This window comes from Octopus bimaculoides, chromosome 9 (assembly GCF_001194135.2).
Source record: "Octopus bimaculoides isolate UCB-OBI-ISO-001 chromosome 9, ASM119413v2, whole genome shotgun sequence".
NCBI lineage: Eukaryota > Metazoa > Mollusca > Cephalopoda > Octopoda > Octopodidae > Octopus > Octopus bimaculoides.
Window position 1 is genome coordinate 32,381,706 of NC_068989.1, and position 17,229 is coordinate 32,398,934.

The 17,229-nt window shown below is 35.3% G+C and overlaps 1 protein-coding gene across 1 annotated transcript; it reads right to left on the minus strand.

Moving 5' to 3' along the window:
• Positions 1–6: 6 nt before the first annotated feature.
• On the minus strand, positions 7–15,400 carry LOC106882000 (serine-rich adhesin for platelets). The gene is made up of 2 exons (XM_014932541.2): positions 15,262–15,400; positions 7–7,616 (listed from the first exon to the last, which is right to left on the minus strand). The coding sequence occupies exons 1-2, from the start codon at positions 15,354–15,356 to the stop codon at positions 3,059–3,061; spliced, it is 4,653 nt and encodes a 1,550-aa protein (XP_014788027.1). The 5' UTR covers positions 15,357–15,400; the 3' UTR covers positions 7–3,058.
• Positions 15,401–17,229: the final 1,829 nt, after the last annotated feature.

A 17,229-nucleotide genomic window follows, 5' to 3' on the forward strand; every position in this document is an offset into this window, starting at 1 on the left:
CAATAAAATGAAATCATATTTTAACCTAATTATTTTATTGTTTAAACAATAAATAATAATCCAAAGTTAATTTAAATTGTCTCAAAATCTGCAACAACTTGTGAAATTCTGTTCCCAGAGGAGGAGAATGGAAGGGAAAAGATTGAGAAAGTACTCAATACTTAACCATTTCCATTGATTGAGAATGTGTTTAAAAGGATTTTATCAGACAGAAAGAAAAATATATAAATTTTCACAACAGTACCATACTCTGCTGTTGGCATCACAGGATTAAAAATAAAAACATTGCATTTAAAAAAGTTCAAAAATTTCTTTTAACTATAACTTCATAGCCAAGCTTGGGGGGGGGGGAGGAAGAAAGAGAAGAGAGAGATAGAGAGAGAAATTACTAAATTTAACTCAGTTGTAATGATTATAAAATCTAACTTTAAATAGTTATTTTGTAAATGTTCAAAGTTACAGTAGCTGTCATTAATTGATTGCAAGAGATGAAATATATTTTGAACATGATCGTTAAGTTAAAAAATTAGTTAGCCAAGATTGGTTAAAATTACTGAACAAAAATAAGAACAAGAGAATAATGCAAAAAATAACAAAAATGGCTATTCTAACCACCCACAACCTGGTAATATCAATAAGTTTGCCAATAGAATCTCTGTAATAATACTCAAATCTATAAAAACACACACACAAGCACACACACATACATATACACACATATCCCACCACCAAAAGGAAGAAAAAAAAAAAAAACAACTTAATATTTATATTTTTTTCCTTTCATTCATTATATCACGACATTTTAAGATAGAAGAAATGTGGTCAGATTTAGTTCTGCCAAATTCTTCACTGTAAATGTTATATCACAAACATATTCTTTTCAAAATTTGTCTTTTTCATTTTATATTTAGAAAAAATTGCATGCTTTTCCATGTCAATATTAATATTTCTTAGCTTTGATAAATCTTTAAATTTCATACCGATGTTTCAGTATAGACATACAAATGTACATTATCACCAGCAATATAGAAAAGAAATTCATTTATAATTCTGTAAGGATGCAGTTAGAGTGTAAATGATGCAACAGAAGTAAATATGGCATTCACAGGGTGAGGAACAAATTACAGAAAAATAAAAATATCCAACTGATTAGCTGTAGTCTATCTCAGAAAGTTTACAGAAGTAAAAAAGAATAGATTCTAATATTTTCATTACAATAATAATAATAATAATAATAATAATAATAATAAGTTATAAGAAAGATTAATAAGAATAAATAATAAATTTATGCATCAGAATGTATGTGTGCACTTAAGTACACTCATATAAAACTACCATTTTGGAAAGATTTTACAAAGAATATTTTCATGATAATAATTCATTGAAAAAAATTGCAATAATCTACAGATTAAGTTCAAATTATAAAATTCCTAATTTTAATAGCTGAAAAGGAACAGCTCTGGTATAACATTTTACAAATAAAAACATTTGATTTATAATGTTTTAATGAGTAAAATCCTTTTCACATTTCTTGAGCTAGCAATTAATTTAAAAACAATGCTAATATCACAATGGGGTGAATCAGTAAAGATGTATACACAGCATTACAGCCTGACTATCAATCTGATCACTAAATGAACTAAAGAACTTCACACTTTTTCAAAATAGGGATCATCTAAAATAACTAGCCATGAGAAGATATAGAAATCATACACAATGTTATCTGTTGAGTATCAGGAGTTTTTTTTCTTTTTAAAGTTAAATCAGCTTTGATCTAGCAGTTCAAAAACATATGACTGACACTACTATTTCTTGTATGCAGGCTGTTTTACCAGAAGTATTATTTACTGTGTTTTCAAGTTACAATTAAAGAGACCAACACTGGCAACATTAATGAAAAGCCCGATATAGAAAAAAAAATGACCATCCAAGTCATTTTAGAGATATGTAAATGTTATATTATCTTTCCATAGTAGGATGCAATTTGTCTGATATTTCTAACAAGTTGAGCAATCACATGAAAGCTCCCTGTTGGCTGGGAAACAATCAGAATTTGAATGTATTAAGTGAAATTAAATTCCTAAGTATAATATTTGTACAGTTAACCCAGATTGTTCAGGGTTAGCAAAAAGGCAACTACTTACTTAAAAAACCCCATTAATAATGGAAGGAAAAGGAATAATTTAAATAAAGATTGTTTTCAAAGAAACAAAATGCAAAGTATGTATGTAACATTTCTAAAACTGAAGAAATAAGACAGACTAACAGCTCATGAGTGTTTACATATTTTTCAACAACCATTTTGAGGGCGCTTAAAAATAACAGTAACAATGATAAAAGAGAGAAATATAAAGTAAGTTTTTTGACAAAGCTAATTAAATATAAGAGTGAAGAGGAGGGGTGTTATTAACAGCAAAATGGAAAACCATCCTTAACACTGTTATAATCATTTAAACACAAACTGCCTAATTGGGAGAGTGCTGCTGACACTGACATTCAATCAAATATACAACTAATCAAATGCTGTTAGTATTCTGACAATCACTTAAACACCAATCAATTAGTTAGGAAATTCTTGTCAATACTGTTAACAACAATTTAATCATATTTATTGATATTTAAACATCAACTATATATGCTGGATTGAAGTTTCTCAGAAATTAACCCAGTTAACTCCACAGAAATTTGGGGAGTGATAAGAAAAGTTATAATTTACAAGTAAAATGTAAGTGGCAGCAGTTTTCTCCCTTCCCACAAAATCGCCAAATAAGTCACAGACAGACACAACCACACAGACAAGTAAGTCAGGATCAATGCATACATATCAATAAACATATGTAGAACTATCAAGTAACATATGGAAATAGACATATTTAAATGCATTGACATCCAGTGATACACACACTAAAATTTGAATACGTGTTTAGACAAAAACAGTTGATATATATTAATGTGTCTGTATATGTGTTATAAATACATGAAGATATGGAGGTGTGATATTTATTAAACATCACACCAACATATATTTATGTTAATAAAGAAAAATTTTATAGAATTACTAGTAGGTTATCATTAATGCTTCATCCATAAGATCATTATCAATAGGACTGGAGGAAACTGAAGTGGAGTTTGAATGTAAACTTATTTCACGCACACCTGAAGGTGAAAGAGGAAGGGGATTTTTCTGTCTTGGTGATGGTGTAGGAGACCTACTAGAAAATTTATGTTTACTATCGTGAGATTTGAAAATATCAACCTTTGATGATGACATCGCTGGTATTGTGGGGTGTTTTTGATGTTGAGCTACAGCCACTTGATGCTGCAGTTGGGAATTCTTAGGCGATGATGCATAGTCAATAATAAGTCCATTTTCAGGACTGCTGGCATCACTGCCAGGGCTAACTGGGTTTAGTGAAGAAAGGGTTTTTTTTTGCACTAATGTTTCATCTTGACTGCCTGTAAAATCCTTTTGTTTTTCAAAGTCTCCTGAGGAAATTTCCTCATCTTTTCGTAATGCTGAATGGACGTGTGATTCGTATATTTTAGAAAATTCATTTTCACCATTAAACTTAGCATCTTGTAAATGTCCCTTAATTCTCCGGATGGAAGTATGGACTTTGGTCCCTGAGTCAGTCCGTAAGGGAGCATTACTGCTGTCTAAATCTCGGCAGTTATTCAATACTCTGTCTAAAATGTCACGTTCTCCACTGCTATTGGAATTATCAAAACATGTTTTGTCAGAAGAAGACTGTTTTATATTTGCATTAGCAGTATTTAAATGTTTATTTGAACACCACCCTGGCTCTTCTACAACCGAATCTAACCTATTCCAAGGTTTTGAGCTGTTTTCTGAAATATACCTACCTTTGTTTTCAACTTCAAGATTCTCTGAAGATCTTGATGACTCTTGGGAGCAATCCCAGTCACTTGATAATTTAGAATGAACATTTGGGGTTTCTTTACTGTTCTCATTTGATTTTTGAGGTGATTCAAGGCATTGGTCTTCCACATCTTTCTTTTGAACAAGCTTCATTGTTTCATTCAAAAATGGAGATTGACTTTGGCTAGGACTAGATAACTCAAGTATGTCCTCAGAGTAACATCCATTTTCTCTTGAAAGTGTTTTAGATGTGGAAGACGTTGCTGACCGAGAATCTTTATGTGATTTGTTTGACAGCTGCTGCTTATTATTATTGTTGTTACTACTACTACTACTACTATTACTACTACTACTACTGCTATTACTACAACTATTATTACTATTAATACTACTAGTTCTACTACTGCTGTTACTGTAACCACCACCAGAACTACTACTGCTATTACAACTGCTGCCCGTGCTTTTGTTTGAATGATCACTTTTCACTGATAAATGGCAGTCTCGTTTTGAAGTGCAACGTAATTCTTTCTTTTCAATTGATTCATGTCGGCTCCCTGTTAACACTGGAACTTCCTTGTTAATTATTTTACTATTGAGTGGTTCTTTTGATGATGTACTGACTAAAGTCATTGTAGTGATGGCCTTAGATGCAAATTTTTCAGAAAATGATTCATCATCATCATCATCATCATCATCGTCATCATCATCATCATCATCATCATCATCCCCATCTGTTGGCGTAACTTCTTTAGGGTTTGATCTGGCAGAAATATCTCCATCATTAGCACTACTAACATGAACATTAGTTGTGCTTGTCTTGGTGAGTTTATCAATCACAGCTGATAATGAACCTTTACGAGACCTTATAGCAGCTTTAGTCTTGTTGAGGCAAGTACTTGTGTTCACATTATTAATGGTGGGGTTGCTGCAGCTGGTGCTGCTGCTGCTACAATTATTATCACTACTACTGGTGCTGGTACTGCCAGTACCAAGTGCAGCAGCATTTGTTGTAGTAATAGAAGTTGTAATCGTAGAAGTAGTGGTAGGAGAAGAAGTAGTAGTAGTAGTAATAGTAGTAGTAGTAGTAGTAGTACTAGTAATAATACTAGTAGTAGTCGTACTAGTAGTAGTAATAGAAATGTTTTTGGCATTGCTTATTTCTTTGGAAGTACTATTCCCACTATTATTGCTGCTTACACTACAGCAACTGGAGAGGTTAAGGTTATTATTACTATTGTTTGTGAAATTACTACAACTGCTTGAAATACTTCCAATACTACTGGCTGTAGTTGCACATATAGACACATTACTGCTATTACTATTTTCTGTGTGTGGGCTGTTTGCCAAAGTATTATTTACAGTACTTTGGGTGACAATTGAAGAGGCCGTCATTTTTGATGTTAATGAACGGCTAATTGGAGATGTAGAAGAGAGTGAAGAAACAGCTGATGTTGATAATATTGTACTGGTAGCTACAGTGGTTGTAGTTGTTTTGTTACCTGAGGGAGTAGCATTAGAATACACTGAAGGTGTCCGAACTGAGCTCACATTTACAGATGAACCTGATGTAACTGGCATTACTAAAGGTTTTAATTTAACTGTAGGTGTTTTTGTCATAAGCTTAGAATCTGCTTTATTGACAGTTATATTCTGTGAGCTGTGTGATGAAGAAGCTAAGGAGCGAGGGGCACGGTGAGGCTTGGGACACTTCTCCGACTCTTTGTTGTTGCTTGAATTACTACAATGACTAGTAGAATATGAGCCAGTCAATTTATCCATTTGCTCATATCTTGAGCACTTTTCAGAAGTAGAAGAATCATACTTTGAAGAAACTTTTTCACTGATTGAAACTAATGAACGTTTTGAAGAATCAGTCAAATTTGATGCTTTTTTGTCAACAGATAATTTTAAGAAGCTTTTAGTGATTTTTAACTTCGGCATTGGCTTCGAGTCAGAAGACGATTCAACTTGTGTAGATCGATAGACAGCCCCCTGTACTATCTCCGAGTAATCGTCATTCTTTTCTTGTTTGCGCTTCTTCCTTTCCTTTTTACTCTCTTCTTTCCGCCTTTTTCCAGAAATATCATTATTTGCACTATTGTGCTTTGACTCTTTCTTTTTTGATTTATCACTTTTAGCATCACTATTGTGATATTCTTTGTTCCGCACATTAACACTATGTTTATGGAGAGGTGAGTTATTCTTAAGAGTTCGATTAAAACTATCATTTGGAAAATCTTTGGATTCTACATTGCACCTAAGTTCAAAACTCTCTTTTCCTTTTGCTGAATTTGATACTTGAAGGTCTTGCACCAAATTCCAATTTTCTGATTTCTTCAGCTCATGAGTGCATAAGCGTATTTTCATTACATTGTTAGAACAATCTAATTTGCTTTCCTCTTTTAAAGTCAAAACTTTTGCTTCACTTTCTATGGAATTCTTGTGTTTTATAATGTCCCTTTCTCCTTTTACATCCTCACCAAGTTTCTCTAGAATAGGAATTGGCCGAGAATTTCCAGAACCACTTTTTTCTAGATTACTGCTAGAAGAGTTACTCAATAAACTGGATTTTCCCAGAACAAAATTATTAATTTCAGTTCCAAAAGCTATTTTATCACATTTTTCAAGGCAAATGTCTTCATCATCATTAACAGGATATACACTAACAGGGTTTAAGAGATCATTCCCAAAATCCAATGTTTCTCCACTATATGTAGAGGTTTGCAATTCACAGTTAGTTCGTGACAGGGTGCCATTTTCTAAAAAATCATTTGAAGACATTTGTGCTTTATTAGTAAATTCATCAGGGTTGATTGGTTGGCCTGAATCACTAAAGAGATCTTCCAGAGAAGACACACCATTTTTTGTCATACTGTTCAGATTATGACAACAGTTACTTTTTTCTGATTCTTTCTTAATTATCACATCAGGTTTAATATCTTCTAACATGATTGACACCATCTCTCCTTTCATATTTTGTGATTTTGTGTAACATTTATCTGAAAGGTTATTTAAGCAGCTACTTGAGTTGTTATTGGAAAATCTTTTGGCTCCATTATCCCTGTTTAAGGATCCATTTTCAGTTAAGTCTATAGTAACCATAGAACCTGAAGTATGTTCAGGAGGACTACTGATGTTACTTAGTGCACTGGACAAACTAGGGCTGCTTGAATCAATTTCGATCAGTGACCGATGATCATCTTCAACCATATCGTTATCTTCCATATGCTTTTGTTTAGGACTGCGTCCAATTATTTCTGATACAGCTCTCCGCTTTTTACCTTTTCGGACTTTCGTTGGATTTGTCATGCAAGCAGTGGCTGTTGTATGATCATCAAGCAATTTTGACAACATTGGACTATTATGAACATCAGATGCAGCTGCTGTATCTTGATCAAGGAGAGTTGCTAGCAGGGGGTTCTGAGCCACTTTATCTGCCCGTATGTCATCCAGCAGCTCTTGCGGTGCCTTTGCAGGATCAAGGTATGGCAAGTTATTTTTGTATTTTTCTGCTACATAACGATGTGGATAGTTCAAATGATTTAGAGAAAATCGATAGTCATTTGAAATAGATTGAACTCGTGAATGATGTACTGACATAAAGCTACTCATGTGTTTGGAATAGAAGTTCATATTATGTAACATATGTGAGCCATTCACCCCAGGAATTGTCTTTTTCAGCTGTCCTAGAACTTTGTTAAGAATTGCACGCAATGACACAGGGATAGACATGCATCTGAAAAAAAAAAAAGAAAGGGCGGAATATATATATATGTATATATAAATGTACAAATACATATAACAAAAAGTGAGCACAAAAGTATTGTAAAGGTGATTAGAATTATCAGAATGAGAATTTATTACAGACAGACAAGTAAGGTAGAGAATAAACTACTCAAAATAATGATGTCATAATGCAAAAAGCTAAATTTTATCAAGAGAAAATATAGCGAATACAATAAGCCACCATTATAAGTATTAATCATATCTAGATGATTAATATGTGCAACAGGTTTTTTTTCTTTTTTACAAAATAACCTGTTCAAGGCTACAAATCAGACATGTGGCTGGGGGAAAACCCAGCCAAACTGAAGGTGACATGGTGGTGGAATGGCACAGTTGATAAGGTAGTAAAGAGTAAGAGACAGGCTTAGAAAACCTGGAAGGAAGGTAATAGTAAGGAACTTTTGCAAATGGCTAGCAGAGAAGCTAGATGACAGGTAACTTGGCTAAAGGTAAGGCAGAATGGAAGACATGCAATGCGAGGATAAGAGGTGTGAAGTATTCAGGATTGTGAACTGAGAAGTCAATGGTCAGAAATGTATTTGGAATGATGAAAACAAATTCGCTATCAATACGAAAAACAATAAAATGGCTTAGAAATTCTATTATGAGAAGTGGTTGGTGTTAGGAAGGGCATCCAGCCATAAAAACCATGCCAAAACTGGTTGGCTCCTGTCAAACCACCCAACCCATGCAAGCATGGTAAATGGACATTAAATGATGCTGATGCTGAGTGTGGAGAATGCATAGGATAAAGAGGAGCTATCTCATGATGACCCTACCGAGGAACTAGAGATTCAAGCTGACAATAGTATGATAAATAGAGTGATTAAGGACATGAAGAGAGGGAAGGCTGCAGGTCCATCAGGGATATAATTACCATCTAGATAGTTAATCAAGTTATATAGGAAAGTGTCACATCCTGTAAGTAACATAGCTGGTTGTTGTAAACTGCCGCAAAGGCAAAGAAGATGTCTTAGAGAGAGGAAACTATAGAGGAATCAAACTACTGGATCAGATTATTGAAGTCGGAGAGAGAATCATAACACAACTAATTTATGATTGAGATTTAGATGAGTTGCTGTTGTGGCTTTGTCCCTGAAAGAGGAACTACAGATGCAAACTTTCTAGTGAAGGCAATTGCAGAGGAAAAACTTGGTTAGCATTTGACAGGATACCACACTCAGTAATTTGGTAGTCATTTGAGGAATGATGTAAATGAATTGCATTTCAGAGCAGTACAAGCTATGTAGAAAGGTGCAGTAAGTGAGAATTAATTTCAGTGATAAATTTAATGTGATGGTAGGAGTTCACCAAGATTCAGTCCTCAGTCTCCTCCTTTTCATTATAGTCCTACAGCCCATTACAGACTGGATGTCTATGCTATATGCTGCTGATCTAGTTCTCATAGCTGAATTTATAAGAAATTCCAGGCATGTAAACTAAACCTAGACTCAAGAGGTCTTAAAGTAAACCTAGCAAAGATGAAGGTTTTTAGTAACAGAAGACAGGACACTAGTAACTTCAGGGAGATGGTCTTGCTTGATATGCAGAAAAGGAGCAGGTATAAACTCCATTGCTCCATGTAAGCTATGGACACACAATAAATGCAGTGGAATTATAGACAAGCTATCTGAGAACTTAAGCTTTAAATGTGATATATTGGAGTAGTACATACTCCGATATAGTTTCTCTTAAATGCCTGAATGGCTCACTAGAAGTAGTTGATAGCTTTTGTTACCTAGAAGTATTTAACTAGGGAGATAGTTGTTCTGAAAATATAGTAGCCAGAAGAACAGGTTGGAGAAAGTTCAGAGCTACTACTGCTGCTGACAACAAAAGACTTTTCCCTCAGAGTGAAGAGCAAACTGCATGATGTTTGAGTTAGAAGCACAATGTTGCATGGTAGTGAGACATGGGCCTTGAATGCAGAAGACTTAGCATGTTCCATTGGATGTATAATGAAGTGTGCATGAATAGTATAGCACAAATGTACTAAGAGAAAAACTGGATATAAGAGGAATTAGATGCAATGTGCAAGATAAAGACTACACTGGTATGAACATGTGACATGTATAGAGGAGGACAGCTGTGTAAAGAAATGATGATAACTTAAGACCTACTAAAAGAGGAAGACATGGGACAAATTGTTGAAGGACCTTGAACCTCATGGAGGCCTTTGATGACAGTTGTGAAAAACCAAGATGGCAAAAGGTAATGTATGATTACTCTGTCAAATGTAATTCTTATTTATTCACATTGGTTTGGCTTGATCAGACTCAGTATTATTTTGTAACTTTAATTTTTTACATATAAACTTGAAATTCTATTAGAAGGTGGGTGATAAAATACCAAGGATTTACAGTTATTTTTACCTGGGTGTTTTATCCATGGACAAGTGAAATTAATTGGTGTGAAAGCTATAACTTTACAGTAAACATGAAAATGGAACCTTTTATGTGTTTTACCTGTTTGTTTTGTTACTAAAATTAATTCCAGATATTGACTTCCAACAATTTGCCACTTTTTATAAGCAGGTATATTAATTTGAGTTAAGCACCTGTACCAGTGGAGCGCTAAGAGCACCATCCAAGCGTGATCGTTGCCAGAGCAGCTGTCTGGCTTCCGTGCCAGTGGCATATAAATAGCATCATTTGAGTGCAGTCATTACCAGTGTCACCTTCCTGGCACTTGTGACGGTGGCATGTGAAAAGACATTCGAATGAGGTCATTGCCAGTGCTGCTGGACTGGCTCCTGTGCAGGTGGTACGTAAAATACACCATTTTGAGCGTGGCCGTTGCCAGTACCGCCTGACTGGCCTTCATGCCAGTGGCACGTAAAAGCACCCACTACACTCTTGGAGTGGTTGGCGTTAGGAAGGGCATCCAACTGTAGAAACTCTGCCAAATTAGATTGGAGCCTGGTGTAGCCATCTGGTTCACCAGTCCTCAGTCAAATCGTCCAACCCATGCTAGCATGGAAAGCGGACATTAAATGATGATGATGATGATTTCTGGTAGAGGTGTGGGGGTGATCATTTAACGTCTATTTTCCATTTTGGCATGGGTTGGACAGTTTGACAGGAGCTGGTATGGCTGGGAGCTGTACCAGGCACCATTGTCTGTTTCGGTATGGATACCCTTTCTAATGTCAACCAAGTACTGGGTGCTTTTTATGTGGCAACTGCACCAATAGGGTCACCAAGCAACTTGCAAGACAAAACTCCTTGGCTGGGAGGGGGAAAGTAGTATTGAGTGGTTGTGGCATTGTGCTACTTGTGAGATCAAAAGTTAAGAGGGACAAGGATAGGTGTCCTGCTGTAGAGTAGATTTATGAATACCCAAGCTGGAAGAGAAAGGAGAGCAAGTTAGAGAGTAAGATAAAGAAAGGTGTTTGAGAGAGTAAGATGAAGAGAGCAATAGTGAGAAAGATGGTGTTGAACATGTATCGAGACATGCACTGAAGGGACATTGGGGGTGGTTAGAATAAGTGAAGTGATACAAGAGGTGGGGGTTGATACAAGTGAGGTGTTAATGATGGGGAACAACACAGGGGAGAGAAACTTTCTTGTTTTGTTTACACAGTAAAGATTGAGAGTAGAATGTTTTACTGGATAAAGTCAAAAAATTCTGATAAAGTGTGGTGCATTTGGGCATAACATTTAATATTAATACCCCTTTTTGGTGAGTTCACTTAACACCAATCTAGAGAAGTTTCAGCTTGGACAAGTAATATCTGAAACTATCTCCCAAAAACTTTACTACCAACAACAACCAGGAAGACATTCCTAGTATTGGTGCTATACAAAAATAAATGCCCTTATTTCTAGAGTGAAATAGTAGTCTCTCAACTTTGACAACAATAATGGAAGATTCTTAGAAGCGAAATATACTGTAGAACTTTTGGGGCCTGTATATCTCCACCACATAATCACCCTTTGGATAAATTTGAAGAGAATATTCTTAACATGATCCTGAACATTAAACTCCTTAACCCTTTAACATTCAGATTACACTGTCAAATGTGATACTTATTTATTCACACTGCTTTGAATTAATCATGCATTATCTTGTAACTTAGAGATTTTGATGATGTGATTGTTTATTTTTAGAATTACATTGTAGTGCAGCTGTGAGAGGCTGGAAGTGGTTGGTATAAACATAAAACAGATAGAATATTTGGGTCTGATATGGCCAGTTTAAATACTAAAGGATTAAACAATCCAACCCTTTCCAACAGAAACTCGTGAATATTGTTAACCAGATTTGGAAATCTGAAAAACTGCACATGCTCGTTGATAAGGGAAGGAGAAGATAAAGGAAAGAAAGGATAGGAATGGGGAGGTGGTGATGAAATATGTCAAGAATTCTAGCTGTATTTAAACTCATTGACCACTGATGTTAAATATAATACTAGGTCATCCCATAAATAACACTGTTTTTCAATTGCATGAACTAAAAGTCAGAGGGAGACAGGATAAAATACCTGCATCAACTTGCTATTAAAGCAGGTAGTAATTTTACTTGCTTATTCTTAGTGCAAGTTTTGAAGAGTGCAGTTTGATTTTAACAGTTATTTTCTCAAAGCTATAATGGAAGTGAAAGAGGAGCATTGCAACGGAAAGTGTGAGGAATATTAATGCAATATATGGAGATTGGACAATAAGTGGAAGCCAGTGTCAGTGGTGGTTCCAGAAATACTGAGCTAGAAACTACAGCCTAGAAGACAAGCTTTGCATCCTGGAAGGTTTGTACAGCTCAACAAGGACATCCCGCAAATCCTGGTAACTATTGAGGAACAAGTAGAGAAGCTTGGATATGGTCATTCAACAATTCATAGAAACCTGCATGCCACTGTAAAAGTCAGGAAATTGGGTCAATGGGTTCCTTACAAACTTTCCGAGTCTAATCGAATGCAGAGAACGAATGTGTGCTCTTCTTTGCTGCCACACCTCACAAATGAACCTTTTTTGGACTGAATAGTGACTGGCGACAAGAAATAGGTTCTCTATAAAAATGTCAAGCACCAAAGACAGTGGGTAGGGAAAGGAGAAACACCAGCACCCCAAGCTAAAGAAGGCTTCCACCCACATAAAGTGTTGTTATCTGTTTGGAAGGATATGAAAGGCTTATTCTGCTTTGAACTTTTAAACCCAAACCAAATGATAACAAAGGAGATTTACTGTGAGCAGCTTGAGCAGCTTAAATCAGTGCTAAAAGAAAAACGGCCATCTTTGGTTTTAAGATGAAAGGTGTTCTTCCATCAGGATAATGCTCAGCCACATACAGTGAGGATGACATTCCAAAGGCTGGAGCAGTATGAATGGGAGATGATGCCCCACCCACCATGTTCGCAGGACACTGCCCCATCTGATTATCATTTATTCCGCAGTCTTCAAAATCATTTGAACAGAAAAAATATGAATTCAGTAGACGAGATCAGAACAGTACTGGGGGAGAACTTTTCATCACAGAAACCTGCATGCCACTGTAAAAGTCAGGAAATTGGGTCAATGGGTTTTGGAAGAGGGGCCTTGCAAGTCTACCAGACAGATGGAAGTACATTATAGAAAATGAAGGAGAGTATATATATATATTTTAGATTAAAAAAGATTTGTTTATCTTAATGTTGAAAAATGAAAGAAGTATGAAAAGCTGCATTATTTGTGGGATGACCCAATATAAATGGATATGAAGTATAGGATATTTATAAGCTAGACATATAAGATATTAGAAAGACTTGAAAAAGAATAGCAAATATTGTTGTTGAGAGGTAACAAGATATGCCCATAATAATAATATTATTAAAGGAATTAAAGTAAACACTAAAAAACCTGAAGGAATTATGGTGTAAGAATTAGTAGAAAAAAAAAGGAAAATGAACAAACATTCATAATACCACTTCAGTAACAGAACTAGTACAATCTAGTTAAAACCATTTAAAGATTATATGGAGAATATTAGATCAGTTATATAAGCCCACCCTTATTTAAGTCAGTTACTCTTAATATTACTTAGGAAAATATTAAAAAGTTTTTCTATCTAGATGTAAACAGAAAACATCATCATTAACATCACCACCATTACCATAATCATCATTTAATGTCCATTTTCCAGGCTGACATGGGTTGGACAGTTTGACAGAAGATGACCAGCTGAAGAGCTGTTCAGGCTCCATGCCTGTTTTGGCATGGTCTCTACAGCTGTATGCCCTTCCTAATGCCAACCACTTTACAGAGTGTATTGAATGCTTTTATGCAGTACTGGCATGGGTGCTTTTTACATGCCACCAGCATCTACAAGCCCACAAAATTAGGGATGCTCAGTTGGAGAGGAGTGCAGGGAATGAGACTGTATGCAAGTGCAACTACACTTTTCACTTAGTTTGATGTGTCTTTTTAAGCACAGCAAACCACCAGGAGTCTTGCTCCCCTGTCATTCCCTCTGTGAGTCCCAACATCTGTAGATCGTTTCTCACCACTAGAGATCAGCACCTTTTGATGCAATTGTCTTCATTCATATGCATTATATGGCCATGCCAGTACAGTCTTCTCTCTTGCACACTACATCTGATGCTATGTATACCCAGTTTTTCTCTCATATCACTCACACTCTGTCATATATGCACACTGACATTACCCATCCAGCGAAGCATACTGGCTTCATTTCTTTCAAGTTTTTGCATATCCTCAGTAGTCACAGCCCATGCCTCACTGTCATGTAGCATAACTGTTCATACACAGGCATCATACAATCTGCCTTTCACTCTGAGAGGCCCTTTGTTACTAACAGAGGAAGTAGCTTTCTAAACTTAGCTCAGCCTATTCTTATTCTAGCAGCTATGCTTTTGGAACAACCACTCCAACTACTAACTTGATCACCTAAGTAACAAAAACTGTCTACTACTTCTAGGGATCTATTTTTTGTACAATCCCGGTGTTTAATGTACTTGCACATCTGCCATGTGTAAAGACTATCTTCTCTGTTAGTTGTCCAGTGATACCACTGCACTTCTTATGTGTCCATAGCCTGTACTGAGTACACCTCATGGAGTTTCTCTCGACACCTTTTCTACATATCGAGCAGGGCCATCACCCTGAAAGGATCTGCTATTTGTCAGTTTTCCTACTTCATTTAAAAACAGCTCAAAGAATTGCAGTACCAACAAACATCTTGATAAAGAAGCTTGTAAAGAAAATGTGAGCAAGAAGTCAAGCAAACAGTGAAGTTCTTGGAATGAAACCTTGGACAAAGTATTTAGTACATGAGAAAAAGGTTTTATTTATAGTAATAGGAATGTGGGAACATTCAAATGAGCAGAAACTATTGACGTAGCAGTAAAAGAGGTGGGAAGAACAAATACATTTAAGGTTTTGCTAGTCAGAATGCTTTTGTGTGAACTGGTAACATCATTTGGAAAATGTAAGCATGTATGAGGTACATAAGATAAATGAAGGAAATACACTGGTACAGCAGTTGAGAAATTATCCAACTTGATAGTTTAAAGATTACATGCAGCATTATGAAGCTCCTACATATTACTTACAAAACAAAGAGTTACTGATATAGAATTAGAATGAAAGTAATGCTATACATACTGGTGAAATACTTTAGATGCATATTCATCAGAACAAAACGACTGTCCATCAAGAGCAGTACAGACGCGGCACTTCAGATTGGTGATGTCACTCATATCAAACTCGGCTTAAACAAAATAAAATAAAAGTAATACTTCATTATACATTAACACAGGGTATAGAGATATATTTATAAATGATTTTTTTTCCTCATCCAATTTTGTAAGGAAGGAGAAGAGCCAATATAACTGATGCTGATCACACAAGGAGAAAAAAGAATTTAATGCAAAATAGAAGTGGCTGTGGTGAGCTGAGATGCATAGGGGTAGTTGGATATAAAATTTTTAAGGGTTGTCTGGTTTGGAGTGGCAACAATAAATAGTTTTCTAAGTTTCAGAATTTTCTTCCATAAGTACATATTTTTATAGGTGTAGTGTACATGTAGTAATACAAAGTGCATGTCTGTTATGTTTTGAATACATTTTGCTATGCTGGAGGAAAGATTAAGGATGAGTGCCATATTTCATGACAGCTCAGAGATATTATTTACATGCCCAAAGTACATTCAGTTGTCTATTTGCTTTGTTTTTTATAACCGTTACAAGTGAAAAAAAAAAAGGTCATTAGGATTTTAGTTGTTTGAATAATTTTTATGTTGGTGAGTATACAGTCAGTCATTATGATGCTTTCCAGTGATGCTGGAGGATGAGGTAATGATGGATTTGTTTAATGCTATAATTAGTCACAGTTCTAGTGAGAGGAATTTCAGCTGTTGATGTTGTGATGTTGTCAGCAAAAGATGCTAAGTATATATCATAGAAAGTAAAGGAATGATTAGATAGAACACGTTTTAGTGGTGCTTAATATAAAAGGTCATGCTATTAATACAAGTTTAATTAAAAGATTAATGATATAATGTAGAGGAAAGGGACAATTTTGGGTGTTAAAGAACAGAATGAGTGGTTTGCCAGCTGATGTCTGAAATAATAAAATTAACATGACATTTTGATGGAAGGTTCTAATTTTGGTCACTTTAAAATAATAACTTTGTATCATAGAGCCAAGGGTGATCTCATGCAGTTGGTATCAATAGGGTTAAGATGTCCCTGCCACCATTTTCTCAAAGACAGAAATATCCACTTTAGTGGGATCCTTCAGATTATCCTTGAGCAATTTCTCAGTGCAGACTTAAAGGGGTGGAGAACAGATATGATTCCAACTGACAAATGTTACAAGGAATATACTGATGCAGCAAAAATATAATATTACTGACTTTGATACACCAAAGAATGAAGTAGATACCAAAGAAATTTTTAAGTATTTGAAAAGTTTGGAATGTGTGAAAATTATTTCTAATGTCATTGGAGGGTATGAGACATTCTGGCACAGCCATTTTAGCATTGTCTATTTGGCATCCCTGATTTGACACCAAGTTATTTAACATCAGACGTATTAATGTTTCCCTTATTCTCTCTACCACCCCATTGTCTTTGGGCGTGTGCGTGAGCATATTTCTCTTTATGCTCATGAGGAGAGAGAAAGTGTTTATGTCAGTCATGCTGAATAAATAAATTGTAATCTCTCTCTCTCTCTCTGTTATATATATATATATATAGATATAAAGATAAGAATGTGTGTCTGTCTGTCTGTATGTCTGCATGCATCACTAAAACTCGAGAACTACCCAACCGATTTCATTCAAAATTTACGTCTTACTTCAGGTCCATGCAGTGTCATGTGTCGAAATCAATTGTCAACTTCATGGTTAATGTGAGCCTGGAGCAGTCTCTTATATCTTACACATTTTCAGGATTACGTGTCAAAAGTGAAACGATAACATCTCTATTTTCATGTGATTTACTTTCAATTTTAATATTGAAATTATTATCCCACATATATAAACCCACCCACCCACCTACATATATATATACACTTCAATACATATACATATGTGTGTGTGTGCATATATATATATATATATATATATAT

Excerpts from the sequence above, each read along its gene's own strand:
- LOC106882000 (XM_014932541.2), bottom strand. The coding sequence starts at position 15,356 with ATGAGTGACATCACCAATCTGAAGTGCCGCGTCTGTACTGCTCTTGAT. Across the intron at positions 7,617-15,261 it reads GCATCTAAAGTATTTCACCA|ATGCATGTCTATCCCTGTGT; the intron begins GTATGTATAGCA and ends TTTTTTTTTCAG.